At 46.8% G+C, this 21,353-nt stretch overlaps 1 protein-coding gene across 1 annotated transcript in view; it reads right to left on the bottom strand.

Moving 5' to 3' along the window:
* The window catches only part of Manba (mannosidase beta), a 98,431-nt gene extending 79,146 nt beyond the window's left edge, over nucleotides 1-19,285 (bottom strand). The window contains 2 exon segments of the mRNA NM_001031655.2: nucleotides 1,179-1,273; nucleotides 19,094-19,285. Coding sequence (NP_001026825.1) covers nucleotides 1,179-1,273; nucleotides 19,094-19,270 — 272 coding nt within the window. The 5' untranslated portion in view covers nucleotides 19,271-19,285.
* Between the last annotated feature and the right edge of the window lie 2,068 nt (nucleotides 19,286-21,353).

The raw sequence follows: 21,353 nt of genomic DNA, 5'->3' as shown, positions 1-21,353 counted from the left end.
AAGCAACACTTGTACTTTTCTTTATGGCCACATGATGTAGAATAAGGTTAAGGTCATAGTTTTGTAATATCAAAATTAACCTGTAAGCTTCCCCTGCCCAAGGACCAGGTAACCTCCTGGCATGCTGGGAGTTGTAGTTCTTGTAATATTACAAAAGCCTCATGGGAAAGTATGATGGGCTATGGGTTTGTCTTTATAAACCCCTGCAACATGTGTGTCAGGGCCATTCAGCATGGAAATTACAGGGAATGGTCTTGACCAAAGTGCATATCTTGGTCAGTCCTTAATATTTAATAAAGCTTGCTTCAAATGTGGCCCAAAATGGTGGAATTGGTTTTTCTCCAGAGAATCTCAGGATTAACAGTATCAATGGTTGTATAGCATATAGATCTGGGGAAAGTGCTTCAATGCTAAGGTTCAGGGCTCAGATCCGAGAGCCATCCCTACACACACACACACACACACACACACACACACACACACGCACACACACATGCAGTGGTGGTCAGGGAGCCTGTGAAGATAACTTGGTCAGTAAGGTGCTTTTTCAGGGCAAGCATAAGAGTCTGAGTTCAGTTTACAGACCCACAGGGATACAGCAGCTTTGCCTATACTCCCAGAACTGGGGAGGCAGAGACAGGAGAATCCTTTTGACTCATTGGCCAGTCTAGAAAATTGGAGAATGCAAAGTCCAGAGGGAGACCCTGCCTCAAAAAGCAAAGTGGGAAGTAATTGATTAAATCACCTGGCATCTTACCTTTAGAGATGAACACACACACACACACACACACACACACACACACACACACACAATAACTTCACAAAACATACTGCCAATCAATACATTCTCCTAGATCCTTGGGAGGTCCAGGACATTTATATAAAAGAACTGATGGGATTTAGGTGACCAGTATAGCCAGCCACTGGAGCAATTATACCCTAATGTCATGACTGATGAGCAGTGGCCCCATCCTCACACATAAAACGAAACATGAATTACACAGTCACTTTGGGTTTAATCTGATCTAACTCCACTACAACCTAAGCAGACATAAAGCATAAATGAAACTCTTGTTGCAGTACAGTAAATATGTGCATCGTATATAAAATATAGTATATATAGTATCATTTATATGTGCATAGCATATGTAATATAGTATGTCTAAACATATACACACCTGCGATTAAAGGGGATTTTAAATTCTGTGCTGTAGGTCCAGTTATCTAAGGAAATCCATCTGTAGTTCAGGTCATTAAATCTGTAGTAAGGATCCTGTTGGTACAAGATAAACGTTATGGAAGATGGCCAAATATGCTAAAAAATAAATAAAATAGCAGACAAACACTGGCTATTGATCACCTAAAAAGTAATGAACTCTTGGCCTGGGAAAGTCAGATCATTAACACCAAGAATGTGGGCTCAGGACCAGAGGCTGCAGAGAGCCCAGTGGTGGGATGTGCAAGGCCCTGAGTGCAATGCCCAGTGCTGTTAATTAACAAGGATGTGGGAGAAAATGTCCAACAATGTATGTGAAATGAAAGACCTCTGAGGTCCAAACAGTGCTCATCATCAGAGAACCTGTCTGGAGACAGATACCGTCTCCCTTTGTATTGATTGTTTTTTATTATAGATTTATTTATATGTGTGGGTATGCTCATGCATATACCACTGAGGGTCTCCCTTCTCCCCAGGGCCATCGGCCACCCGCCCACGTGGATGAAGGGTGCAGAGTCGACGAACAGGGTTTTGGAAGGCCTGTGAGCACAAAGGAAAATGAAGTCATTCCTGGATCAGTTTCGCGGAGGCCAACCAACGTTATTAGGGTGAATCAAGGGTTAGGTAGTTTTGGGGAAAGGAATAGGAATATCCGGATGGGCAAAGGTCATTGGCTGAAGGTTAACATACTGAGATACGTCATTAGCATAGGGAGGCATTCCAGGAATCTCAGGTGCTTGCTGATTCAGTTCTTATCTTAGGGAGAAAGGAAGCTGACCCTGTAATCTAACCGAGGCTACCGGACATTCCACAGATAGAGGTAGGGAGGTGGGGGTTGAAGTGCCCAGACAAGGCCAGAGAACGAGAAGCCCTGCTAGTAAAGAGTCCACTATTTTGTGAGAGCTCAGAAGGCTATCTGGACATTGATAGACTTGGACCTTACTTAGCCCGGCAACGCACCTCTGGGGGTCAGAGGACATCGTGGGAGAACCAGTTACGCATTTCCGTTGTGTGGGATCCGAGGACTGAACTCAGCCATCAGGCCTGGAAGCAAGCACCTTCACCCACTGAACGGCCTCAGTAGCCCGGGCTGCCTCTTCTAAGCCAAACACGGAACCTCCAAAGTACTGGCGGTAAATAAAATCTGAAAGCACTGGGACAAGTCTCCTTTCTCTCCCACGGACCAGTTTTTGCTCACTGCTGCCACTACGCCAGGTAGCCTCCAGGGGGCAGCACATCTCCTGCCTTCTACTGCCCAAAGTTCAGCAAAACTCCCATTCCTTGGAGTCCTTAGCATTTCCAACCTACTTTTCACTATGCCCTCTAGGTGAGCACTGATCGGGGATAAGTAGAGACCTCACAGGCGGTACACTCACTGCCAGACTCGTAAGAGTCGGCTTCCCTGTATTATCCACATTAGCAAACTGCAGCCCGTGGGCTCGCTCCTGTGTGGCGGTCAGCCAAGGGCCAAGCGCTGACAAAAGAGTTACTGTGGCTTTGGCGCATGAGGCAGAGCACTTGCAGCAAAGGTAAAAGGATCTCAGTTTGATTCCCCAGCAACCCCATAAAAGCTGAGTGGAACAGTGCCTGGAGAGTAGCCCAGCAGCTAAGGGCACTTGTCGCATTTTCAAAGGACCAGGAATTGATTCCCAGCGCTCAACTGGTGGCTCACAATCATCTGTCACAATCATTTCCAAGGGGTCCAATGTCCTCTTCTGGCCGCACTGAGCACACACACACACACACACACACACACACACACACACACTAATGCAAATAAAATAAAACTTTGAATCCTAACCATTTTCTGAATGAGTCAAGCTTTGCAGGCCTGTGCATGGGCTGTTGGCATTCCGGATAGCACACTCACCCCGACTATAATACAAAGAGAAACGATTTATGTAAGTCTAGTATCCAAGCTAATCACTAATTGTTTTAGCTCTTACTGCTCTTGCAGAGGTCCCAAATTGGGTTCCTAGGACCCACACTGGGTGGCTCCCAACCACTTGTGACTCCAGCTCCAGGAGACACAACACCCTCTTCTTGCCTCTGTAGGTTCCTGAAGACGCGTGGTACATAAAAACTCACACAAACTTAGTCAGATCCAGGAAGAAGGGATCGCGAGTGAGAAATGCCTCAATCAGAGTGGCCTTTAGGAAGGTGTGTGGAGTTCTGTCTTGATTAAGAATGGATATGGGGGGCTGGAGAGATGGCTCAATGGTTAAGAGCACTAACTGCTCTTCCAGAGATCCTAAGTTCAAATCCCAGCAACCAATGGTGGTTCACAACCATCTGTAATGGGATCTGATGCTCTTTTCTGGTGTGTCTGAAGACAGCTACAGTGTAGTCATATATAATAAATGAATCTTTAAAAAAAAGAAAAGAAAAGAATTGATGTGGGAGTGCCCAGCCCACTGTGGGCCATGCTATGCTGACAGGTGGTCCTGCTTATATGAGAAAGCAGGCTGCGGGAGACTTGAGGACCAAACCAGTAAGTGGCATTCCTCCAACTCTTCTGCCTCAGTTCCTGTCTTAGCTTGCCTCAATGAACTGTGACCCGGGACGTGTATGCTGACTAGTTTATGTCAACTTGACACATGTTAGAGTCATCTGAAAGGAGGGAACTTCAGCCAGGTGTGGTGCTGTACACCTTAATCAGAGTACTTGGGAAGCAGCAGGTAGATCTCTGTGAGTTTGAGGCTAGCCTGGTCTACATGGGTTCCAGGGCAGCCAGACATGCGGTGAGACCCTGTCTCAAAAAATAAAACAAACAAAAAGGAAGAAAGCTCAAGGGAGAAGACAGCGATATAAGACTAGGTGGTAAGGCATTTTCTCATTAGTGGTTGGTAGAGGAGGGCCTAGCCCATTGTGGGGGGAATGGGCCAGGGCTGTTGGTCCTGGGTTCTATAAGAAAGCAAGCTGAGCAAGCCACAGTGAGGAAGTCAGTACACAGCACTTCTCCATGGCCTCTGCATCAGCTCCCGCCTCCAGGTTCCTGCCCCGTCTGAGTCCCAGTCCTGACTCCCTTTGATAAGCTGTACTGTAGAAGTGTAGCCAAAAAAGAAACTCTTTCGTCCCCAAGTTGCTTTGGTCATGGCGTTTCATCACAGCAATGGAAACCCTAAGGTAGAGTTGGGTGTCATTTCCTCAGGGGCAGTAACTCCAAGAGTAGACAAAAAAGCCAGTGTTGTCCACGATCCTCTGAAATGAGAGCGACTGGCCATGTTTGACTGGTAATGGCCATCTGGACAGCAGGGTTCCCACCCATGAAGAAGCCCTATAATGTCTCCAGGGCAGTACACTGGGGTCAAGATTCTGATCTGCGACGACACACTGCTCCTAAATGGCGTAGTTTGATAAGCTGCCTCGGGAGAACATAACGTGAGATTTATGACATATTTTTTCCTTTTTTTTTTTTTTTCCGGAGCTGGGGACCGAACCCAGGGCCTTGCGCTTGCTAGGCAAGCGCTCTACCACTGAGCTAAATCCCCAACCCCGTAACGTGAGATTTAAAGCTACAGAACAGATTTGTATTTTAAGTTGTGCTTAATGGTGAGACTCTGTTAAAGGGTGTGTGAAAAAGCTGCCTCCTTTTCTGCTTCTCTGGGCCGCCCTGGTGAATAAACACAGAATAAATATTTAAGAACTCAGGCTGGAAGAGAAGCCTAATTATTAACTTGCCCAAATGTCTTCCCTCAGCCCTATTTATAACTCCGCCCTGTGGACTTAAACCAAGATGGTTAAAAAATATCATGAAAAAAAAAATACTAGTGAACTGTAAGGGCAGCTCAGCCAACCACTTCAACAGGCTGCACCCCAAAGCTAGCTGGCCAGCAGCAGGGCTTGGGTCTCCATCCTGTGTCCTTCCACTCTGTGGGTCTTAAGGATTGAACCAAGGTCATTAGCCTTAGAGGAAAACACATTTACCCGCTGAGCCATCTTGTCAGCCCCATTCCAACCTTAAAAACAAAACAAAACAAAACAAACAAACAAACAAAAAAACCTAGTCTATAAGGTTTATTGCACAGTAGGGGAGGTGGCAGAATTTAGCTACGAAGACAATGGAAAAAGCTCTTGTCATTCCAGGCACTAGCAGATGCCACACAGGGCCAGAATACAGCCCTCTGAGGTGTTAGTGTCAAGACTTTGTATGCTGGAACCCCCCCCCATGCCTGAACCACTTACTAAAGAAGTGAAAAATTGACCCACAATGGCTTGAGAGGGCAGAGTCTCCAACTTCACTTTGTGTGGTATTCCTGCTGTCTACATCCTGGCTCTCTGGTGTCCATAAACACCTTGCAAGCACTCTGTTCCCAACTCTTCTTAGAAACCTAAGGGCTGCAGAACCCACAGGGCAGGGAGTAGCTGAGTTTCTGGAAACAGAACACCAACCTGAACAGACCTGGTCACAATATGACCTGGCAGTGACTTGTGCAGCTTACAGAAAACACTACGTTGGTGTACTAGCTGGCAGGGAGAAATAGAAAAGTAAGAAAGCCCCAAGCTTTGGAGGGGTCTGGACAGAACACTCCAAAACTCAAGGGACAGGTCTTTTAGCACCCTGTCACTGGGACGGACTTGGATGGACACAGATAGCCAAGATCACTTTTGGACGCACGGGTATCTTCATCTTTTGACATAATCTTTTTGACATCTACAAACTTTGCATTCATGAACCGTGCAATCAAATTACAAATAAATGAGTCACACAATAATGCCTCCATGTTTTAGGTAAAATTTTCTATTCTGTGTTAGGATCCACTCACAGTTATCCTGTGGCAAATGGAGCCCATGGACCATAGCCCCAGACTGGGTGAAGGATCTCTTGCCCTAACGTTATCAGCCTGTCTATATCAGCCAGCCTCCGTCAACTTCCTTGGTTAACAGTTGGCTGAGGCACCAAAACTGTACATGACTGCTGCTTTCTTCTCCTTCCAAAACCTAGCTGAAAAGTCCCTTCCCACCTTTGCCCTTTGCCCAACAATTGGCTCCTACCTTCTCTATTGACCAAATCAAGAATCAATTAGGAAACAGACCTTATCAGCACCTTTCCCTCCTTCGCAGTGCCAGCTTACTAGCTACTTCATTACAGCTCACTGGTGCAATAGCAGTGTGACAGCTATGAAGGCAAGCAACCGCTTTCTGACTGGGTTCTGAGGCCTGTTCTGCAGAAGTCACTTAATGCCTGCCTGGTACTGAAAACCTGGTTGAAAGCCATGGCTGGAGAAGCCATACACATTCAGATTTGTACTGCCCTCAACTTTGGTCCCAGAAGCCTCTATTTGCAACGGTCAGGAATTAATGCTGAGATGTCCAACAGGCTAAAGTGTGGAGCACAATTGACTGTTGAGTGCTCAGTCCTAAACAGACATTCACATCAGTCCCTGTCCTGGTTACTTCCTTACTGTTGTGATAAGACACCAGGAACAAGGCAGCTTATAAAAGAAGACATTTAATTTGGGGCTAATGGCTCCAGAGTTTAGATTCCAAGACCGTCATGGTGGGGAGCACAGCAGCAGGCAGGCAGACAGGCAAGCAGGAAGGCATAGCGCTGAAGCAGTAGCTGAGGGCTTATATCTTCCATAAGCATGAAGCAGAGAGTGAGAGTCACTGGGAGTGGAGTGGGCTTTTAAAACTTTGAAGCCACCTTAATTGGCACACCTCAGTCAACAAAGCCACACCTCCTAATCCTTCTCAAACAGTCCCACCAACTGGGGACCAAGTATTCAAGCATATGAACCTATGGCGATGATAATGAATCAAACCACCACAACCTCTTCCTCCTCGTCCTCCTCCTCATCCTCCTCCCCTCTCCTCCCCTCTCCTCCTCCTCCTCCCCCTCCCCTCCCCCTCCCCTCTCCCTCCCCTCCTCCTCTTCCTCTCCTCCCTCTCCCTCCCCCCCCTCTTCCCTCTCCTCCTCCTCTTCCTCTTCCCCCTCCCCCTCCCCCTCCTCCTCCTCTTCCTCCCCTTTTTCCTCCTCCTCCAAGGATCAAGGAGCATTTTAGAAGGGATGGAGTATTATAAAATGCTGTTTTCTGGACATACTGCGACCATTATACTCATGAACTCACCGCAGTATCATTAGGACCCAAACATAATCCTGCTGGTCAAAATTCCAGCATGGATTAGGGAGAGACCCCAGGGCTAGCTGAGAAGCTCATGGTAGTTAGTGGCCTCTGAGAGAAAAAGAGTCATCTTTCTCTTGGGGTGTGACTACAGTGGGTGTCCCACCCTCACCCATGGACAAGCAGCACTTGCTGGATCCAGTGGGTTATTTACCAAAGAGGAGAAAGATATGAAGTTGGGACATGGACATGTCGAGGAGAACATCTCGGGGGAACTGGAGAGCGGAGTAGGGAATGGATATGATTAAAATGTGTTCTCAACAAATAAATTAAAATCATTATATTCAGAAAAGTTAGGAAGGCCATTATTTTGGATGGATTCTGAACAGACCAGACAATCACTTATGATAAACATATCAAAATAGATAATCAAATAAGCCTAGGGGCACTGATAGATGCCCACATAAATGAGTTTTTCTTAAAGATAGAAGATTCTAGACTATCTGAGTCAGTGTGATAAAGGTGAATTTTGATTGTCAACTTGATTAAACTATGACCCATTTATGACATTAGTGAAGCAAACTGTGAGAGAGGCCCGCAAACAGGGAAGAGAAGAGCCACCCTGGATGTGAACGGCACCACGCCATGGTCTGGGGTTCCAGCCTGAATAAAAAGAGGAAAAGGAGAAAGACGACCAGCCACCATGTTCCCTGCTCTCTGAGTCCTGGCCAGCCCATGTGAGCGGATGCTCAGACACACACTGCTGCCCCATAAATTCTGCCACACCTGCCCTGCACCTATCCCACGGACTCCGCTCTCACAAACCATAATTCCAGAACAAATTCTCCTAAATCACTTTGTATCAGGTTCTCAGTCAGAGCAACCAGAAAAGTTCCTACCACAGAGAGCTCTCTGCTTGAACTCTCGTGAGGAGCCTGGTGTTACCCTATTCATTCCTGACAAGCAGCACTGTGCCAACTAAAAGGCTTGTGCATAGCAACAGAAGAGAGTGAGCAGACAGCATACAGAACAGAAGAAGACCTCTGTCAGTTACACTTCAGAGGAAGCCTAATAGCCGAGTAGAGCGAGAACTACAAAAGTTAAACCAGAACCAGAACTTCCAGTTGCCAATGAGTTCTCGGAGGAAGAAATATAAAAAGGTAGCAAATCTTTTAGAGGTGTTTAACCTCCTTGGTAATCATGGAGATAAAAATGAAAAGTACTTTGAGGTATGACTCAGTAAGTGAAAAAAAAGCTTGCCTGCTCAAACTGGAAAACCTAAGGCCAATTCCCAGAATCCACAGTGGGAGGAGAGAACTGACCTCTGACCCCGACACGGCCGTGGCTTGGTTAGCCACACACATGTGTAAACTTATCTCTCTCTCTCTCTCTCTCTCTCTCTCTCTCTCTCTCTCTCTCTCCCCCCTCCCTCCCTCTCCCTCTCCCTCTCCCTCTTCCTTCCTCCTTCCCTCCCTCCTACCTTTTCCTCTCTCTTCTCCCATCCCTCTCCCTCCCCCTCCCCTCCCCCTTTTGCTTTCTTTTCCCTATCCCTCCCCCTCCTCCTCTCCCTTCCTCCTCTCTCTTGCCCTCCCCCCTTCTCTTTTCCTCTCTTCCCTATACCTCCCCCTTCCATTCCTCCTCCCCCTCTCCTTCCCCTTCCCCCTCCCTCTCCCCTTTCCCCTCCCTCTCCCTTTTCCCCTCTCTCTTGCCCTCCCTCCTTCTCTTTTCCCCTCTTCCCTATACCTCCCCCTCCCATTCCTCCTCCCCCTCTCCTTCCCCTTCCCCTTCCCCCTCCCTCTCCCCTTTCCCCTCCCTCTCCCCTTTCCCCTCTCTCTTGCCCTCCCTCCTTCTCTTTTCCTCTCTTCCCTATACCTCCCCCTCCCATTCCTCCTCCCCCTCTCCTTCCCCTCCCCCTCCCTCTCCCCTTTCCCCTCCCTCTCCCCTTTCCCCTCTCTCATGCCCTCCCCCCTTCTCTTTTCCTCTCTCTTCCACCATCCCTCTTCTTTCTCTCTGAATACCTAAATTTTAAAACATCATCAGGATAGCAATTGGGGGAGAAAGAAATGCTGATGAAGATGTAAGGAAGAGGAACTCTTGGGCCTTGCTGGTGAGGATGTGACTGGTGCAGCCTCTGTGGGAACCACCGTGGCATCTTGTCAGCGTGCTAAACACAGCTGACCCAGGTACCCATGCTCCTGCACATCTCTGTCTATTGCCGCTCAATTCACAACATCAAAGAGCTCAAATCAGCCTAGATGTCGATCAACAGAGGGTCGATAATTAAAATGTGGTACACATACACAATAGAATTTTGTTCCAACTGTCAAGAAAAAACTAAAGTTGCAGCAAAATGGATGGGACTGGGAAATACTGAATCAGGTAAGGCAAACCGGGCTCAGAAAGCCAAACCCTGCAAGTTTCCTTCCGTGTGCAGATCGTAGTGCCTAATGTTTACATAGGTGTATGTATGTGGGAGAAAGTGTGCAGAAGCCAGGAAAGTGGGAAGGGGCCCACGAGGAGAAAGAAGCTGTAGGAAGGGGGACAGAAGAGTAGAGAACACATGTGATGTAACAGGCTGGAACAAGCCACAGCAAACCTGTTAGTCTGTCTGCTACTTAAACAAAACTCAGAGCAGTGAGATGGCCCAGTGGGTGACGGCACCTGCAGTCTAGCCAAGCCACCTGAGTCCAATCTGATGGAACCCACGAGGTAGAAGCCGAGAATCACCGCCCGCAGCTGCCCTCTGACCACCACACAGGCACCATGATGCCCACATGCCCAAACACAAACACGTTCATACAAAATAAACAAGTAAGTGTGCGTGCGATGTGAAACTTTAGTAAAGTAAGAAAAAGTCTTTCCGCCATCTCGGTTCCTTTGGAGGCCTGCTGGGAACGGGACTTCTAAAATAAAACGCAAGTATGTCTGGAAGGCTGTGGTGCCCGGCCATTTTTGCTGGCTACAAGCGATGCTCCCCGAAACTAAAGAGAGCACACAGCTCTTCTTAAAATTGAAGGCGTTTGTGCCCGAGATGAAACTGAGTTCTACTTAGGCAAGAGGTGTGCTTATGTGTACAAAGCAAAAAACAATACAGGGACTCCTGGAGGCGAACCAAACAAAACCAGAGTGATCTGGGTAAAGTAACTCGGGCCCATAGAGTTGGGATGGCATGGTCCATGCCAAATTCCGAAACAACCTTCCTGCAAAGGCCACTGGACACAGAATCCGTGTGATGCTGTACCCATCCCGGATTTAAACTAATGGAGAGTAAATAAGTAAAAGTAGATTTGTGCTCTTGTATTTTTTTCAAAATAAATAAAGAAATAAAGACTTAAAAATAGACATATAGAGTACAGACTTAAATCTCCCCTCACATCCGCACCAAATTGGCTCATAAAGGAAAAGTCACTTTTGGTTCTTAATAAGGGAATGTATTATGAAAAAAAGTTCAGAGGATATATATATATATATATATATATATATATACATACATATATATGTGTGTGTGTATACATATATATATATATATATATATATATATATATATATATATATATATATATAATGCTAATCAGGCACTTAATTTGGCTCCAGATTGGCTGACCCGCTCTGAGCCACATTAAAACGTTGAGTCCTGCTTAACATGAACAACAGCTTGGGGGTCACCTTTTTCTTGACCAAAAAGAGTCAAGCAGGCTGCTGAGCTGCTGAACAAGCCCTGGAATCCTCGGGCTGATGTAGTCCAGCCTTTAAGGTAGACACTCACACCAACAGAATCAAACATGCACTGCCTTATCGGCTTACAATGGAAGAAACCTAAAACCCAAAAGGTAGCTAGAAGACGCTGCTTGTGACCCTGCTGGTCCGGTCTGATTACCATTCGCTAACACGGAATCCAAGGCTCAAAGTCTAACAGCTGTTGAGCAGTGGGACAGTGAGTCACCCCGGGGAAATCCCGCATGCCTATTCATGACCCAGTACTCAGGCGGTGCCGCGGAACACCACTGGCAATTACAGCGTCAGTGTAAATTGAGAGCCACGAGATAGCCTTGCCAAATAACGAGTGTCTGAGTAAGTTATGTGTAACTCCTATTTATCACCCTTACGGCAGCGAGCCAGGTTTGTAATCTCAGCACCTAGAGAAGCTGAGGCAGGAAAATCACAGCAAAGCTCAAGGCCACACCGTGAGCTCCAGGCCAGCCTGAACCGCGCAACGAGATTCTACTTAAGAGAGAGAGAGAGAGAGAGAGAGAGAGAGAGAGAGAGAGAGAGAGAGAGAATTAATCAAAGCTGGGTGCGGTGGTACAAGTCTATAATTCTGGCACCAGAGAAGCTAAGGCAGGAGGATCGCCATGAGCAAAAGGCCAGGCAGAGCTACATAATGAATTCTAGAGCACCTTGAGAGCAAAACACTGTCAGAGGGAGAGGGAGAGAGAGAGGCGCGGGGAACCTCGAAGCCTCTGCTTCTTCCCCTTAGCCTCTCTGTCACGCATGAACACCAGCTCTGCCACACACAGACACATGGCACACCATGTGTCACCACAGGCCCCAAACTGCAAAGCCAAGTGAGACAAACTGAGGCCTACGAAACCAGGAGCCAAATGGGCCCTCCATGTTGCCTAGGTAGTTAGTTCAAGTATTGGTGACGGTGACACAAAGCCAGTGGGCACAGCGGGAAAGGCAGGAGGTGGGCGGGTGACCTCAGAGAGATGTGTGGGCTCAGAAGCACATGGGTGTTCACTCAGTCATTAGGGTTTAAAAATCATAAACCTCACCTCAGGGGCTGGAGAGATGGCTCAGTGGTTAAGAGCACTTGCTGCTCCTCCAGGGGATCCAAGTTTGGTTCCTGGCACCCATATCTAGCAGCTCACAGTCACATTAACTCCAGCCCCAGGGGATCCGATGCTCTCCTCTGGCTTCTGTGGGCGCCACACACAGAGGTGGCATACACACAGACATCTAAAAAGATAATGAAACCTGGTGGCAGTGACCCACAGCTTTAATGCCAGCACTCAGGAGAGGAAGGTGGATCTCTGTGTGTTTGAGTCTGATCTACGGAGTGAGTTCCAGGACAGCCAGAATTACACAGAAACTCAAAGAAACATGAATAAACAAACTTAAAGATCACAAATACACGTGTGCATATACCCTTTCGTGTGCTAAGGACTCTATAATAAGTAATATCAAAGGGATGCTAAGCTAAGACAAACCACATGAAGGTATTAGCGAGGTCTACTCAGAAAGTTCCGTGTTCTCCAAAGTTCCGCGGCTCCATTATCAACTGTCACCTTTACTTATAGCCTTTACCCCGAGAACCTTTACTTACTTCCCTTTAACCAAGGTGCATGGGTACAGCCCATGAGTCAGCCTGAACTTGGTTTCTCTAAAATCCTTCTATTTGTAAATACTACTTCCGCTGACCCCAGACAAGGCAATTGCAATTCAAAGAGACCTGCTATCTTTTTCTGACCAAAGTGAGTTCAATTTAACAGGGAGCAAACCACGAAGCACTGTCTTAGCCCACCACTGTATGCTCAGGGTTCTTCTTCAAGGGACTACAGGACGCATGGATGTAAGTCAGACCCCTGACTGTAGGGCAGCAGGGAACTCTGATACTGGTGCCCATGAAGGGTTTGGAAGGGTCAGAATTGGGTTGTACTGAGCCCCTGAAGAATTCCAAAGGCCGCTGCTGCCTCTGAGGTCAGGAGTATAAAGCCTGCCAATGGAAGACCCTGTGAGCTAATCAGCCTCTAATGATCTGACTCCTGGCTTAACCTGTAGGATGATGTCATTATACAGCAAAGCGGGTCCAGGATAAGGCAAAGTCTATCATTGGATGAGAAGGAAGGGTAGGCGAGGGAAGAGTCTAGGAAGGAGAGGACTCAAGATGAAGATGACAGAAGATGATTCTGATCCAGGTGGTCTAGGTGGTCGGTTTCTATCTTTATTAATTGGCAGTGAATTTATTCTGTGGAGGTATTGTGGATTGATTGCTTAACATATAAATTTAATTGCTAGATTACAAGTTTCTGGAACTTTGATTTTACCCACCAAGGGGACAGTGTGTGAAAGCTGCTGGCAGAGAAACAGCTGAGCGCACGGCTCCCCGCGGCTCTGCGCTAGTGAGAACGCACAACCAGTTCCGCCACTTTTTAAATCTTACCACAACGTAACCAGACTGCCTGTGGAAAGGGGAAGGGTAGAAAACATGCGTTCAGAGCCAGCAAGAAGGCTCAGTGGATAAAGACACTTCCGGTCGAGACTGACGTCCTGAGTTCAATCCTCAGGGCCTACACAATGGAAGGAGAGAACTGACTCTGACTCCTACAAGCTGTCATCTGACTTCCATAGGTGGCCCCATGATATGTCACCCACACCGCTGCAATATAGAAAAATGCAATACGTTTTTCTTAGAAAGAAATCTGTCTGTGCAGGCCTGTCTGTCCTCCCACCCCCAATACCGCCTCTTACACACACACACACATACACACACACACACACACACACACACACACACACACACACCACCCTGCTCTGGGATGGAGAAGGTAACTGTTTCTCAGGATCACAAGAGCTGGGGAGGTAAAACTTCTCGGAGCTGTTCCCGACACAGAGTGAGCATCCGGTCATGAGAGCTAGCATCCCTGTATGCACAGAGATCTGAAAAGCCCTCTGAGATTCACCAACTTACAGCTTAGTACAGACAAGTCTGTATAAGGTCTACACCTACGTCTTTCTACAAATGAGAACTCACAAGGAAGTGTGGATTGTGGCTGTCTCTGAAGAAAGAAATAGCAATCTAGGAGGCGGGCAAGAAAAGATTGGGTCTGGGAAACGGCTCAGCGGGCAGAAGGTGCTGGCCACACTTAGCCTGACAGATCGAGTTTGCTCCTACAGCTCACAGAGAATCAAGTTCTGGGCCAGCTCACCAGCCCCATTGGTCTTTATTTAGATAAAAATTAGGAAAAGTTCCTTTACTCCTATACACGTAGGGGCTAGACATTCTACACAGGCACCTCAGACAGTCACTTGTGAGACAGCCAGGGTTAGTCACAGAGCCTCTCTGTAAATACAAGTTCCGGCTCCTCTTTGTCTTCTACCGCTCACCTCCAGTCCACACACACACACACACACACACACACACACACACACACACACACCCAACTGCTGGTCCTCCGGGTGACATGTGCACCCACAGTCACTCAAGCTGTGCTGGCACACACCCAGAATCCCAGCACTTGGGAGCCTAAAGCAAGAGGCTCGCTCACCTGGGCTACAGAGTGAAACCCTGCTTGGAAAAATGAAACAGGGAGGGTCAGGGAGGTGACTCAGTGAGCAAAGGTCCTGACTGCCAAGCCTGACCACATGAGAGCTTGATTCCTGGGATCCACATAGGCAGGAAAAGACCCATTTCTACAACTGGTTCTCTGACCTCCACACATGTACCTTTTGTGAGTTTGCAGACACACACACACACACACACACACACACACACACACACACAGAGCAAAAGGAAACATGGAAAAAAAAAAAAAGCAAACCACAAAACTACTCTCTTCATTTCTTTGTTCCAATACAGAAATCTCCAGGCCCCCAAGACCACAGCGGACTCCAGGCTTCCATCACTGTGCACAGCAGTCAGGGGAGTGACCTTTTACATGGTAAAACCACCCTGGAGAACTATCTTTCATAGGGTTTTATTGCTGTGAAGAGACACCGTGACCAAGGCAACTATTTTTTTTAATTTATTTATTTATTATTTATAAGTACACTGTAGTTGTCTTCAGACACACTGGAAGAGGGCATCAGATCTAGTTACAGATGTTGTGAGCCACCAGGTAGTTGCTGGGATTTGAACTCAGGACCTTTGGAAGAGCAGTCAGTGCCCTTAACCACTGAGCCATCTCTCCAGCCCAAGGCAACTCTTATAAAGGGAAACATTTCACTGGGGCTGACTTAGAGCTTCAGAGATTTAGACCATTATTGCCATGGCGGGAAGCACGGTGGCACACAGGCAAACATGATGCAGGAGCTGAGGGTTCTATATCTTGGTCTCAGGTAGCAGAAGGAGACGGTGTGTCATACTAGCCGTAGCTTGAGCATATGAGACAGCCTCCACAATGACACACTTCAACAAGGCCACATCTTCTCCAACAAGGCCACCCGTCCTAATAGTGCCAACTCCTTATTTCCAAGCCTTCAAACACATGTATCCGTGGGAGCCATTTCTATTGGATCCACTACAAGAACTACGCTTCTCCAAGCCAACACCCTCGACAGTGTGTCACCGTGTGTAGAATAAAGACAAACGGTTCCATTTGTTCTTACACTTTGGCTGACCTTTGAACTCAACTTCCTCCAGCACTCTCAGCCTCCTAGTCCTCTGTCCTGCTTACTATTAATAAGACCTGTGAGGAACGTCAGGTTGTCTTCTAGCTCACTTCTGCCCTTTTCCTTTACAGTGGAAGAGTTCTCTGATAAGAAAAATCCATATTGGGGTTGGGGATTTAGCTCAGCGGTAGAGCGCTTGCCTAGCAAGTGCAAGGCCCTGGGTTCGGTCCCCGGCTCCAAAAAAAGAACCAAAAAAGAAAGAAAAATCCATATTAAAATGGCTTTTTAAAAAAGCGATCTTTCCAACCTTCTCTTCCTTTTATCTGCTAATTTTGTTCTTCAGCTCACCCAGTAATTTATTAACTTGGTAGCTGACTGCTAACTCTCCAGAAGGTTCACTGGAGCAAAACTTCTTTTCTTTCCTGTTGGATTTCAAGCACTTACAACAGAGCCTGTCACAATCGGAGGGACCAACTAAACACAGGGTAATTAATTAGGTAAGTGGAGAAATAAATGGCTTTCTCAAGATGAGTTTCAAGTTCATATCTAGCCCAGTGTCTGTGCCAAACAATACAATGTTTCTCAAAGTCATCCCTAAAAGGGGATGCTACAATAACAATGTCACCTTAATCAATGGATGGAGTCTTCCCAGATTAACTAATCACTCCTCTTCCATCGAACTACCACCAGGGACTCCAACCCACTTTATTTCAGCTTAACACTTCTAAGTATCGGTGAGGAGGTTGCAAAGCCTTCTCAGTTACTCCCACAAAGACGCATTCGGTGGTTACTTCACAGCCCAAGCAAACATCCTCAGTCAGAAGTAAAGCATTTGTTTTTGTATGTAGCCTGATAGCACAGGACAATAATCTGGCTTGCTCAAGTTACTATTTCCTGTTGGCTTAACTCGGTTAGTAAAAGGCAAAATGAGGCTCTGCAGGTAAAGGTAGAGTGGTAGCCTGCCACATGTGCACGGGGTCTACTTCATATGCTTTACTGTTTGCGTACAAAGCATGAGGTTTCATTCTGACACTTCTTTCAAACGATTTTCATTGTTTCTTTTTTCCTCCTCTTCTCCCCTGTCTTTCTTCCTCCTTTCCCCTGCCCCCCCTCCCTCCCCTCTCCCTCTGTCTCCCTTCCCCTCTCTTCCCCTGTGACCCCTCACTTAAAGCTACCGCTTTCCAATTTCATGTCACATGTCCCCTTTTACCTTTCCTGGTATACTTTGTTAATTGTGAACATACTACTTAAGTTTCAGAAAGACTTACCTAAAAAATACACTGTAATTCTATTGTAATTCATTGACATTTATAACAATGGAAATTCATTGTAGGGTACAGCATTTACTTTCTTTCTGATATATGAGATGAAAAAACAAAAAAAACAAAAGAAGCAAAGGCAGGCAGACAGTCATGAATTCCAGATCAGAAATGTTCATAATCCTAGTTTGACTACCATAGCATCAAGGGCAAAACCATGAATGTCCTCCCAACTGTCAAAGGCAGTTTGTGTGTGTGTGTGTGGGGGGGTAGGGGTATAGTCCAGTGGTAGGCACTTGCCTGGCATGCATAAGGTTCTAGGTTCAATGGAGAAAGAGAGACAGAGACAGAGACAGAGAGAGCACAAACTCGTGTCAACGCACACACACACACACACACACACACACACGTATACACACACACAACTATGCAGGTTTGCTATGCAAATCAGTATGGAAGTTCCTCAAACCATTAAAAATCATGACACTGGACCTGTGGTAGTGGCTCAAGCTTTCATCCTAGCACTCAGAAAGCAGAGGCAGGTGGATCTCTGTGAAGCTTAAAGCTAACCAATCAGAGCTACACAGAGAAACCCTGTCTTGAACAAACAAACAAAACAAAGAAACAAAGAAAACAAAAAAACCTCTGTCTCAGAAACAATAACAATAAAAAAAATACTAAGAATAAACCTACCCTATACTCCAGCAGCACCACTCCTGCCTATGCCTGAAGGCTCCTAGGGCAGCATAGGGAAGAAATATCTGCACATCCATTTGGTTGCAGCATGACAGCCAAGTGATAGAATCAGCCCAGGTACCCATGAACAAACAAACAGATAAAGAAAGTGTCACACACACACACTCACACAACACATACACAGACACACATGCAGACACACACACACATGCACACATACACACATGCACACACACACATGCAGACATACACACACATACACACATGCAGATACACACACACATGCGTGCGCACAGACATATATGCAGACACACACACATGCGCACATGCACACATGCACACACACATGCACACACATACACACATGCAGACACACATACACCACATACACACACACACACACACACACACACACACACTCTATCCATACGGAAAACTGTATTTAGGCTGTGCAAGGTGGTCTCCACTTGTATCTCCAGCACATGGGAGGAGGAGGCAGGAGAATCAGGGGTTCAAGGTTATCCTCACTTACATTGGGAGTTCAAGGCCAGCCTGAACTACATGAGACCCTGTCTCAAAAAGCCAGTGAAAAGAAGGTAAAGATAACAAAGACAATGAAATTTGGTAAAAAACGAAACAACAACAAAGTAAACTACACAGGAATGGAAACAGAAGTAATCACATTAGGTAAAACAGATCAGACTCAGGAAGGAAACAAGCGATGGCATGTTTTCACTCCTGTTGGCTCTAGATGTAAATGTATGTCTGCATGAGTGTGTGTCTACAGGACACCACCCTGGAGAGAAACTACTTATACGAGGGAGGGATCCCATGATGGCAAAACACAGTAAAAAGTGAGTATGAGCAAAGTACATGGTGCCCTCACATGAAACTGTCATAATGAAACTTATTACACTGTTGGATGAACATACTCCCATTTAAGAAAAAAATCAGCACCTTATTTAGGTTTTAGGACTGGGGTGTATGTAGTTCTGTGGTACAACGTGTGCTTAGCATGCTCGTAGCTCTGGGTTTCATTCACACACACACACACACACACACACACACACACACACACACACCTCCCCAGTACCCCAGTATACTCTTCATTAGCATCGACAACCAAGCTTTACTAGTGCCCTCCCCAATCCCTTGCGTTTATTTCAGACCTGACTCCCGAGGCTTCAAAGCAGAGGAAGAAAACCTGAGACACTACAGTCGATGACCTTTGGTAACTAAGAGCTCCTGCAAGCATGCAAATGATTGTAGCAGTAACCCGGTCCTTGGGGGAAAAGGTAAGTCCTCTTCTGAAACGCTTGAGCAGAGAATCACCACAGTAAGTAGACAGCAGACATACTGTTTGTTTCATATAGGCAACTTCCGCCTCTCGGGGTCGCTGACGACCCAGCGAGAGAGGGTCAATGTCTACAACTGGCTTGAACCCCCACAGCCAGGCCATTTCCCCAGTTTCCCACAGCAACATAGACCGACCTGGACCCGCATGGAGGGGTGGCTGTGCGCCCTACCTGGATCAGCCCGTGCTGCTGCAGGGCGCTGTGCACATAGCCAGGGACAGTAGCCGGCAGCTCCAGGGAACTATTCCCGTTGCTCACCCGCCAGCTCCCTCTCAGGCTGTAGCTGGGACCTGCGGCCATACAGCCTGCCCCGCACAGCGCCAACAGAAAGAGCAGGTGGAGATGCATGCTGACCGCTCGCAGCAGGGACCCGGCAGTGTCACCCAAGCCTTACCAAGGCCTGGCCACTTTGTCCCCGCCCCGAGCCCGGACCCGCCCCCAGGTCAGCTGAGTGCTTCCCGCAGCCTCCCAGAGAGGAACTGCGGCGGCCAGACCGCCACCACCCGCCACCCGGGTTCAAGCACCGCCCAAAGCCAGGGTCCCCTCGTTGCTTTTCTGTGTGGGAACCATTTTGTCAGGCCAAGTTCAAGAACTCTTGTTCTTGTAGAGGACTTGGATTCAATTTCCAGCACCCACTTCGTGGCTCACAACCACCTGTCACCCCCAATTCCAGGGAATCCAAGGTCCTCTTCAGACCTCTGATGGCCTGAGACATGCATGTAATGTATATACATATGTACATAAATACATACTGGTGAGACATACATTCACATTAAATAATAAAACAAAATGTTTAAAAATGTAAAGTAAAAATAGCAAGAAAGACTAAGTCTGTCTGTGGGTTTAGGTGGGGAATACTCCAATAGAATTGCTTGTGGAGATTAGGAACACAGGAAAGCCTGGCACCTCATTCCTCAGTCAGAAGCTGCAAATGTAGAAATCCCTAAACCCATCAAGAATGAGGAGGGAAAGAAGCAGGCAGGCAGGCAGACACACACACACACACACACACACACACACACACACACACACACACACACACACACACACAGAGAGAGAGAGAGAGAGAGAGAGAGAGAGAGAGACAGACAGACAGACAGACAGACAGACAGACCACCTGATGAAATAGTGCTTGGGGAAGCTTGACAGTTGCCATGGTCCCTAGACTCTCAAATAACACAAAGAATAAAAATGGTAGAATCTGTGCTCACCATTAGGACACAGTGCATCAAGAATGCATGACTGTGGTGAACGGAGAGGACCCCAAGGAAAATAACAAGGCCCAATCCAGTATACTGGGATGCTGCCCAAGATCATCAGAGATGCCATTCACAGGACACACAGACAACATCACCAAGCTACAAGAATTGAGTTCCTCTGAGGGAGCTACCAAAGAACATCATGGTTTCTCTTCAAGCATGGTTACCCAACTGCGGGAAAAAAGGGGGACCCAGAAGTAAGGGCAGCTACAGAAAAGTAAGGAGATAGAGAAAAGAAACTGTTAACTCTCATCTCCTCCGCTGGACTGTTGGGAAAAGAAATGTTTCCTCTTTGTGAGATTAAAATGTTAAACAAAACTGAACTAGACTGTTTAAATTCCTGAAGTGTGCTAGCAAGGTGGCTTTGTTTGTTTGTCAACTTCACACAAGCCGGGGGTCATCTGGAAAGAAGAACCTTGATTGAGAAAATGCCTATACAACATTGGCCTGTACACAAGCCTGTAGGCAGTTTCTTATTAATGATTAATGTGGCAAGGGCTGGGTGACTGTGAACTGTGCTGCCCCTGGGAAGTTGGGCCTGGGTTTTCCAATAAAGTAGGTCGGGTGGGCTATGGAGGGCAAACCAGGAAGCCCTGCTTCCATTCCTGCCTCCTGGTTCCTGCCCTGAGTTCTTGCTCTGACTGTCCTCAGTGATGAGCTAGAATAAGGACATGCACATCAAATGAACCCTTTCCTCTCTCAGTTCCTTCTGGCCAGCATTTTATCATAGCAAAGGAAGTAAACTAATACTTGAAGGGAAAGGGAAAAATGAAATGGAGGCCAGGTGTGACGGCTCAGTCCTTTAATCACAGCACTGGGGAAGCCAGAAGAAGGTGGACCTCTGTGAGTTTGAGGCCAGCCTGGTCTACAAAGGGAGTCAAGGACTACAAAGAAACCTTGTTTCAAAACAAAACAAACAACCCCCCCCCCAAAACAAAACAAAACAAAACAAAAAGACAAAAAGAAAGAAAGAAGAGAGAGGGGGTGGAGAACACCATCTGATATGATCAACAAATGCGTGTAATGAAGGCAGAAGGCAAGAAACTTGATTTCAATGAACTAGTTACAAAATCATAGGCTATTCTTCGGCTTCCTCAAAATATTTGCTACAATGTAACTAACCTAGCACATTACATAAAGGAAGCTTATCTCTAAGGGACCCGGTGAGAAAA

This window comes from Rattus norvegicus, chromosome 2, assembly GCF_021556685.1.
Source record: "Rattus norvegicus strain SHRSP/BbbUtx chromosome 2, alternate assembly SHRSP_T2T, whole genome shotgun sequence".
Classification (NCBI taxonomy): domain Eukaryota; kingdom Metazoa; phylum Chordata; class Mammalia; order Rodentia; family Muridae; genus Rattus; species Rattus norvegicus.
The sequence above is the reverse complement of the archived record's forward strand: the minus strand, read 5'-3'. Positions and strand labels throughout refer to the sequence as shown.